At 49.3% G+C, this 9,674-nt stretch overlaps 1 protein-coding gene across 1 annotated transcript; it reads left to right on the top strand.

Annotated features, from left to right (window-relative positions):
* Positions 1–896: 896 nt before the first annotated feature.
* LOC119449132 (uncharacterized) lies at positions 897–3,787 on the top strand. The gene is made up of 3 exons (XM_037712317.2): positions 897–1,075; positions 2,931–3,402; positions 3,501–3,787. The coding sequence occupies exons 1-3, from the start codon at positions 905–907 to the stop codon at positions 3,785–3,787; spliced, it is 930 nt and encodes a 309-aa protein (XP_037568245.2). The 5' UTR covers positions 897–904.
* The last annotated feature ends 5,887 nt before the right edge of the window (positions 3,788–9,674 follow it).

The raw sequence follows: 9,674 nt of genomic DNA, 5'->3' as shown, positions 1-9,674 counted from the left end.
CCTTGAGAGATTTTGCTACAACAAAGGGTGAAATCATTCGGACTGTCTTAGTATCGTGTTGACTATGTATTACATGGTACTTGGGAAATATTTCTTTAGGTTGCAAAAAAAGAGAAAATTTCATCGGTGCGCCCCCTTTTCAGGGAGCGATCAGGTAGTGAGGGAAAAGCGTTAGCCATATAAAATTGCAAAATTCGGCGGCGATGGTAGCCACCCACCACCGAGCCCAACAAGGGGACGCTACAAGGTTGGAATACTTGCAGACGCCAGCCATGCATCGCCGCTATAAACCTAATATGAAATACCCAAGGTTGGATAAGTACACTAGGTTAACCCTTGCCGCCCAGAAATTCAGAAGTGAGAAGAAGTGACTAGAAGACAGGAAAGATAGAAAAGCGAGAAAGACAAAAGATTGAAGAGGGGGACAGGAAAGGGCGACTGCCGATTTCCTCCAGGTGGGTCAGTCTGGAGGTGCCGTCTATGTGAAGCAGAGGCCGAAGAGGTGTGTTGCCTCTGCCGGGGGGCCTTAAAGGTCCAAACACCCGGCATCGGCTCAACCTCCAGGATCCCCCTTTCCCCAGACACGGCTAAGCCGCGCACGGCTACACGCAGGAGGGTCCAACCCCCATGTGCTCGGGTACGTGGTGGCGCAACTCACCAAACGCCTGCTTACGCAGACGCCCCTGCGGGGAAAATGTTATAAATTGTGTACAAGCACAGACATAACACATTCATTAGACATCATCCTTTATACCATTCATTCAGTATTTCATTTTAATGATATAGGGTTATGGAGGAAAATGAGCAGTAAACAGGCAGCATAAAGCTTACTTAGAATCTACATCAAAATGTTGGAATATATTTGCAATCTATGCAATTATTATTCCAGGCTCATTTAGTACTGATGACGGACAACTCCCGTCCTGAAAAGGATGCTCTGAAGAAGACATGGCCCACAGCAGAACAGCTCCTATGCCAGTTTCATGTGCTGCAAGCAGAATGGCGCTGGCTAACTGCAACTGCTAACAAAGTCCCCAAGGAAGACCGACGTCAGCTGATGGCTGCCTTCCAAAAGGTAAAGAAATGGCCATTTAAAGATTATATGACGAGATGACTGTCGTACATACTATGAGGTGTTGAAATGAAGCAAAGTGCAATGGAAATGCACATTTTTAAAAGTTTTTTTGATGACATCTGAGTAGAAAGAAATTTGCCTAGCATACATCATGACACTGATCTAAGCAGCAGAAATTACTTCTACTGTCGCATACTTACAGTCCACTAACAATAAAATTACAGCAGTGGCTGTCCTTAGGTATTCAGGTGTACGAGCCTCGAGACTGACAGCTATCGTGTGCTGACAGTGAGACTACATACGTTTTCGTTACAAACAAACAAAAAACACATCTTTGGAGCATATGTGCATTTGCAATGGTAGCTGTCCCAGGCTTTCTTGCATTTCAGTAAACTTGATTGTATGTTCATATATATAAAATTGCCTAATGCAACTCATTGCTGAGCTCAAAAGGAGAGGAAAGTAAGCTAAAATAAATCTGGAACAAGAACACTCACCATGGGAACTTGGTAAAACATGTCCATCTGCTTATGCTAATGACTATAATCAGCTGTGCCTCCACTCCAAAGGTCGAGTAAGAAATGAAATACAAGAGGGAAAAGGGGACCTACTGTTTGTGAACAGTATTGCTTGTTCCTACAAGAAAAAGAAAAGGTACTTATATATTACTAAAAAATCAGGTTTTGGTTACGTGTTCAATGATTCAATGCTCCTAAGCCCATCCACAGACTGCAAAAAAATGAAGGGCTGCTGGTTATTTTTTCCGTTAGTGTAACAAATGGACTCATGAGCTACCTTTGAAACACTCATGCCTGTAGGTCTGGCACCTAGTAAGACCAGAGCTGATCATATCCCCCTTTCTATTTTAATTTATTACGATGTTAGATTTCTTAAGTTTGTTACCGCACGGGCATGTTTTACTATTCTGCTATTTACCAAGTATAAGTTTATTTCATTTCATATTTCGTCAATCACATTGCGCTTTTCCTCGCCCCTGAAAAAGATTTATATTAGTAATTCTACTCCCAACTGGACACACCTTCAGGAAACTTGGTTTCGTCTAGCAGTTTTATTTTAATCTTCTGTCCTTTATTTTCTGCTTTGCAGGAAGGTAAGCCTAGGGCATTGTCAGCCCCTGCTTGTGTGTTTGAACCTGTTTTAAGTTTTGTCAGCCCTGCTTATAGATAACAGCAGGACCCATACCTGTCATTTAGATGCGAAGCAGCTTATGGTCGGGGCTATGTCACTCCCTAGCTCCCTCCATCTGCCGTGCGGTGTCCAAACCCCTACTGCGCATGCGCATCCTCCTCCCCCTCCTCTCCTTGTCTCATCTGCTCTCGGCATTCCTCCTCTCCTCTCCGCCGCTCCTCTCCTCTCCGGATTGCGCAACGAATGGCAACACCTGCGGCTCCGCGCGCGATAATGCGAAGCAGCTTAGGTTAGAGGCGCGATGGTAGGCGCCCCAGAGGCACCGGCAACAGTCACCAACGCCGCGCGCGTTCGGTGCGAACGCGGGCAAAACGCCGACGGCGTCGACAACAGTTCTGCGCGTCGCTGGTGCTGCTGCATGTCCAAGTTTATACAGCTGCCTTGAGTCAACTACCTTGAGTCAACCCCACGGCTGCTTCGCATACTACTCAGGGTTCCCCTATGGGAAGATGGTGTAATTTTTCTATATGCTAAACACCATCCCTTCCCCCTTTTCTCCTTCCTCACCTTTTTTGTTTAACCAAAGACTTTCGCTTGCTAGGTGCACCTTCTTATTCTCCTCCTAATCGCCATTGAGGGTGGGGTGTAATCGTGAATGTCCTGAACACGAAAAATTATGAGATCCTACTTGCCTTCTAATTTACAGATACTGTATGCAAAGGACCTGAGCCAGCTTCAGGCAGCAAAGGAGCACCTGCGCACTGTTGGGCATGAAGCCTACATCCACCGAGTAGAGGCATTTCTTTGCTGTGAAAAGGAGTGGGTACAGATGTACCGAACAAATCTAGCGACAAGGGGGCACAACACAAATAATTATTCGGAAGCATCAATAAGAATCCTAAAAGATGTTGTCCTTTGCCGGACAAAAGCATTCAATGCTGTTGCCTTGGTCGAAATAGTAGTCTCAACTTGGGAAAAGTATTTTGAGACCAGGCTTCTGCGGCATGCGCACCATCGAGAAGCGTCACATCGCCTGACGTTTGAGCATCTGCTGCAAGACCTGCCAGAGCTGCCCGCAGGGAGCATCACAAAATCTGGTGAAACGTACTATGTGCCCAGCTCCTCAAGCACGGCGACACATGAAGTACAAGCTGATGTGGGCATATGCAGCTGCTTGGGTAGGTAGGCAGCCAAGGTGCCTTCTGTAAGCACCAGGCTGCAGTGCAGAGGGAATTCGGAGGGTGCTTCTCTAACAGCCCTATGCTCACACCAGCAGATTGCAAGCAGCTCGGGCAACTTGCACTAGGTGAGCGATGCCCCCCACTGCAATTCTATTTGCCAATGAGGCCAGCACAGCAAGGTGTCAACATAGCGGAAAGCGACTCGGGTGTACAATCACAACAGCCAGGCCCAAGCACCGCTTCCGGCTTCAGTCCACAGGCAGGGCCAAGCACCGCTGCCGACTTCAGTCCACAGCCAGGGCCAAGCGCTGTTCCCGACTACTGTCCAGAGCCAGGGCCAAGCACTGCTCCTGACTTCAGTGCACAACCAGAGGTATTCTGACTCTCTCTCATGTCATTTCGAGGTGTGAATTACTGTGTGCAATGCTTTATATCCCAGATTCAGTAGTGCCCCATGCTTAGAACAGTAATAGTAGTCCAGATTGTATAACGGCAGCTGATAAAATTGTGTCCGATTGTGTTCAATGCCAGCTGTGAACACAAAACTCTTCTTTACATGTTGCTGCACACATACATGAAAGCACATGGGCACTTCAAAGCCACAACTTGTGTAGTATGTAATCCAAGCTTATTTCAGGGTGACTATTTCTCACAACCTTTGCCACTGATACAGACAGCATATGGCTGGCGGTAATGTTCAGTATTGAAAGCACACAACTTCAACAGGCAACCAAAACATGTACAGGGACATTGCACAATGTGACGCCACATCAATATGAATACACGTTCGTCTGCGCAAAGACAGAACAAGGTTTACCCATAATACAAATAGCCTGTAGACATGTTATGTAACTAAAGAGTACAGCCTTCATAGATGGAACTTACAATAGTTGACTATGTGTAGCTGCATGTCTGATTCTTAACGCTTGATGTTTGATCTCTTCTATTGTTAGCCTGTGTAAACAAATGGTGCAGTAGGATGTAACATTTTTTACTGTATAGATGCTAAACAAACACTTACAAATTATTTTGCAGGAACCCGAAGAAATGTACAGTGCATTGGAAAAGGCGCTCAGGAAAATGCACAAGCTTGCAGAAGGAACGCCGCCTACAGAGTGTTGCTGAGGAGCTTTACCGATGGAATAGGAAAAGTTTCCAGTAGCAGTGGAGCATACAGCATGCTCCTGAGGCTAAATGCTGCTGCTCGAGCAGAGAGACGCCACGGAAAGAAATCCAGGTCCAGCCAACTGTGAGGGCTGGGCGTGATGGCTGAGGCGTGAAGGCTGAGGCGTGACGGCTGAGGCGAGAATAACAGGGTAACACTTATTTATTACAAAACATAGTGGCACGCGCCAAAAACCGTGACCGTCCGTGGCGGCGGTCGTAGCGAACTGGAGAGAGCCCTGCCTCGCTTGGGCTTGGCGTTGAGTCGGCGTAACAGCGCTGTAGGTGGCGCTAGTGATGAGATAGACGGCACATGCGGGCGCTCACATCCCACCCCAGTCTGACTGACCACGTCTCGTGGTCAATGGCTTCTGCACACTGTCACACGCACGATACCACACCCACACACATGCACGGAAACGCTGCAACTTCACTCGAGCACAAAGTCGTCGAGGTGGCTCGGTAGACATCGAGTGCGTTGGGGCCGTTGAGGCTGTTGCTGCTCTGTAGAGGCGACATTTGCTGCTGAGGCAGGCGTGGTCTCTGCATTGACGACGGGCTGCTGTTCGATCACTGGAGAAACTGGTGGTACATAAGGCTTAAGCTGGGACACATGCACCGTTCGTGGTTGATTAACCAAACGAGATGTCAAGCATGAGTGTCAATACATGGCTTGACGACGTACGACGAGTACGTACGTCGTCAAGCCATGTATTGACACTGTGGCTGTGCAAACCAGCGAATTGCGGGATGGACGATGACAGGTCTGGCAGTGTCGTCACCGTTGTTGCAGGGCGAGGTAGCTGCTGGAACAGCATGGCGAGGCTCTGTAGAGTGGCTGGGTCCAGCGTCAAAGACGCCGCAGCGTTCGAGGCGGATTCATTCGTTTCAAACGGGGGGGGGGGGGGGGGGGTAGCTTCACGCTGCTGCTGAATGTCGGCTTGCAAACGCTGAAAGAGCTCCTCTTTCGAACCTGTGAGGTCCAGCTGTCGACGGGCCAATTCTTCGCGTATAAGGTCAACGCCGAGGCGCGACATGCTCAGCGCGTCGAGATTCTGCCACACAATTCCCGGCATGGCGTTGCGAAACGAGGCTGGGCGCACGGGAGACTAGGCGAGTGATCGCTAAGCCTAGTTGTCGACTAGGGCTAGTCAACATTCACGGCACTCTTCATATGACGGCCGTGCTTTACACAGACGAGCGGTAACATGGCAGGAGTATCTTCAGGCGTGAGTCTTCGGCGGCGTGAGTGCGTAAGTACAATGACGAATGCCAGTGGCGTAGCCAAGGGGGGGGTTGGGGGGGTTCAAACCCCCCCCCCCCCCGAAATTTTTTCCTCAACCCCGCCCCCCCCCCCCGCCCTACTTACCCGCCCTTTGTTTTCGTCGCTTCGCGCTGACATAATTCATGAAACCGGTGCTACTATCACAATTTCATTCCTGGGCGCTTGCTTCCGTTCGGTTGGTAATTTATAGCGAATCATGTCTGCATATGGAAAAAACTGTCACGCTGTTTGTCAAGGCTTTGACACTCTGTGAAGTTTTGGGCGAGAATGTTGCGGCCGCATTCTGAAGCAACAAATGTGCAACAAATGCGGCAGCCGCATTTTAGATGATGGCGAAAACGCTCGAGGCCCGTTTACTTAGATTTAGGTGCACGTTAAAGACCCCAGGTGGTCGAAATCTCCGGTATACATTTCCGCCGCTTCCCTTCAGGCCGCGCTCGCGCAGGATCTGGTCTCAAAGCTGTAGGAAGCGGCAAAATCTTGCAAAAATCCGCCCGCCTAGGCGGCAAAACAGGCAGAAAAACAGGCTGCGAGCCAAATCAGTCTCGGGCCGATTTTTTCGCCATGGCGAAGCGGAAACGCGGCGGAAAGTCGTTCTGCTTCACTGCAAGCTACACTAGCATGTAAACAACTGGACGTAAAATTGAACATGGCACCAGAAGTGTAGGCTGTAATGCTGATCAACGCGATCAAGAACCAGCCCTTGCTCTACGACAAGAGTGGCACTAAAACGTACTGTCAGCAATACTCGCGATAGTATTGACACGTACACATGTTTATCTTTCACCGGTAGCCGCTTTCAACATTGGCTGACAAATGTTAAACGTTATCGCTCGGCGCAGGACGCGCCTGCATTGGAAGCTTCTCGGACGTTATCAATGCTTCTATCCGTCGTCTGTGGTCACCGACGCCCATGTAATCTGATTGTATGAGTGACGCGAATTGTCTAGAACTTTCTGGAAGACACGCGGGCATCAGGGATTAATCTGGAACCTTCGATGACTCAGGTATAAAAGCCGACGCGTTTCGCCGCTGATCAGATTTTCGACGATCGCCGACTGTGTTCGCCGCTATCGTTGTGCTTTGAGTGTAGCTTGCTTTTGTGGGCACAGGTTCGCCCAATAAACAACCAGTTTCGTCATACACAGTTTTGTGACTGTTTTCTCTACCGTCACTACTACGTGACATCTGGTGGAGGTGCTAGTTCGTTCATGCACCGAACGTTGCCGCCTATTTGCAGCGTGCCGAAGAAGGTCGACAGCTCGCCCGCCTGCGCATCAAGAACCAGCAGAGGACCGACAGCCGACACTACATCCTTCGACGACGCTACGTCGAGTACCAGCCCGGTGACCGTGTTTGGGTCTGGACTCCGATACGCCGACGAGGACTTAGCGAGAAGCTGTTACGTCGCTATTTCGGACCATATAAGATCACCCGACGTATTGGCGCACTGGACTATGAGGTCGTGCCAGACGGCATTTCGCAATCACAGCGGCGCCGGGCACGACCTGAAGTCATCCACGTGGTGCGTCTTAAGCCTTTCTACGCCCCCTGACAAACTTAGGTACTTTGTTACTTTGTTATTGTTTTTTGTTATTTTGTTTATTACACATGGTTTTGTTTTCGCTTTCGTGTTTGTAGCATCGGGACGATGCTTTTTAAGGGGAGGGTATTGACACGTACACATGTTTATCTTTCACCGGTAGCCGCTTTCAACATTGGCTGACAAATTTTAAACGTTATCGCTCGGCGCAGGACGCGCCTGCATTGGAAGCTTCTCGGACGTTATCAATGCTTCTATCCGTCGTCTGTGGTCACCGACGCCCATGTAATCTGATTGTATGAGCGACGCGAATTGTCTAGAACTTTCTGGAAGACACGCGGGCATCAGGGATTAATCTGGAACCTTCGATGACTCAGGTATAAAAGCCGACGCGTTTCGCCGCTGATCAGATTTTCGACGATCGCCGACTGTGTTCGCCGCTATCGTTGTGCTTTGAGTGTAGCTTGCTTTTGCGGGCACAGGTTCGCCCAATAAACAACCAGTTTCGTCATTACACAGTTTTGTGACTGTTTTCTCTACCGTCACTACTACGTGACAGTATTCAATGTCGCGCGACCGGAGGTGCGGCAACGAAGCCTTGGCGTGAGCCAACTTCTCGCGCTGTTGCAAAGCCAGGCGAACCCACCACTGCCGTTTCCGAGGTGTCCGCGTCTTCCGTTTATTCATTGTCCATTTCTAGAAACAAGTAGGTAGAAGTATAAGAGCCATTTCTTCTTCCACTTCCACGGCAGACAATAGTTAGGCAGATTCCTCGTTGGCGCTCGATAATTCTCCTCGCACGTGTACGGTATGTTGCAGAAGTCGCGGGGTGCTTTTCTCGTCGCGACGATAGATTGGGAGCGTATAGGTCTCACGTAGGACGCGCAGGCTTTGTCGAGCCCCAACACAAGGGCCAGCTCGGGTTTCAGCTGTGGTGTTCCCGTTGCCCCTTTTTTGTCCTGGAGGCGCCGACAATACCAAATGATGAAATGTTATTACAACTTGTAAATAAAAGCTATTAAAGAAATATTCTCACGCCTAGGCACCAACCGGTGACTCAGCGCTACCGCGCCCGTGTGCGGAGAATTACGGAACGCCAACGAGGAATTTACCGAAGGTCGCAGATGACACGCGAAGTTGCGTAAAATGATCACTTTTGATGACGGTACGTGGGTCAAAGAATGAACATACCGCTAGACATAATGCGATAATGAGCGCCACCACGCCGACAAACGTACGCAGACGAGATGGATCTGGACGAAAACGGCAGCGGCGGCCGCGGCGGTAGCAAAACAAATGTGAACTTGGACAGGCGCGGAAAAACTTTTCCGGCCGCTTTGGCCTTTCCGCCCGCTTGCCGCTTCCCAAGTGTGAACGTAGGCTTAGTCTGCGCGAGAAACGTCTCTTGTTTGCGATTGCGCCCCTACGGAAGGCTGGTAATTACTGTTGTGTTGTTGAATCACAAACCAGCAATTACGGAAGGCTGGTAGTTGCGGTTTCAGTTGTGGAATCCCAAACCAGCCATGTACACACGTAGGGGTTGATGACAGCAGTGAAATTCCACCGACTCGCAATAGAATGCACGAAACAGACAGCCGACAAGCATGAATTACTGCTGTGCGCAGTACAGCGTAAGTAAACTCTTGTTACAGGCGCTGACAGTTCTCGTCGGAGTTCACGCGTCCTGAGAAATTGATTATGTGCACTATGTACTGAACAATACCGGAGTTCATTCCTGCATCACTAGTGCATCAATCAGTCGAGATTCTGTGAGGTACAAAGCCGCTTCCTGTTTGCACCGGCGTAAGTGAAGCAGAAATGAGTTGCACGCACTACTTAAAATGCGTACACATGCCATATCTATGCTGTGCGGTGAAATATTCTGCACAATTCTGAATCTGTTGACGTAAAGGCAAATGACGGCTGCACGCTCGCACACAGCGGAAGACACAGCGGCCCATGCACTTGCCGCAGGAAATGCAACCCTCTCGTATGAGGGAGCAGGGCGACGAAAGCTTCGAAAAAAAAAAAAAAGCCTTACGCGTTTTTGCGCGTATTTAAGTTTTCTAGCGCAAAGACGCAGCGAACAAGCTATTGCTATGGGAGTAGGTATAGACTGGTCACACGTGCATTTTCACGCGTATAGCCGTCCTTGACTTGTGAAACGCACTTCGCCCCGACGAGGACGACGCCATCTACGCTTAACGGAAATTAACAATTAATGATGTCTTCTCCGATCGCACGGGTCGTCTCAATGATGCGTTTTCGAAGACTGGT

This window comes from Dermacentor silvarum, chromosome 4 (assembly GCF_013339745.2).
Source record: "Dermacentor silvarum isolate Dsil-2018 chromosome 4, BIME_Dsil_1.4, whole genome shotgun sequence".
In the NCBI taxonomy this organism is placed as follows: Eukaryota; Metazoa; Arthropoda; class Arachnida; order Ixodida; family Ixodidae; genus Dermacentor; species Dermacentor silvarum.
This window is presented reverse-complemented; position numbering and strand designations above follow the sequence as displayed.

Coding starts and splice junctions, on each gene's coding strand:
- LOC119449132 (XM_037712317.2), top strand. CDS start 905: ATGACGGACAACTCCCGTCCTGAAAAGGATGCTCTGAAGAAGACATGG. Junction 1,076..2,930: donor TGATGGCTGCCTTCCAAAAG/GTAAAGAAATGG, acceptor TCTAATTTACAG/ATACTGTATGCAAAGGACCT. Junction 3,403..3,500: donor GGGCATATGCAGCTGCTTGG/GTAGGTAGGCAG, acceptor TCACACCAGCAG/ATTGCAAGCAGCTCGGGCAA.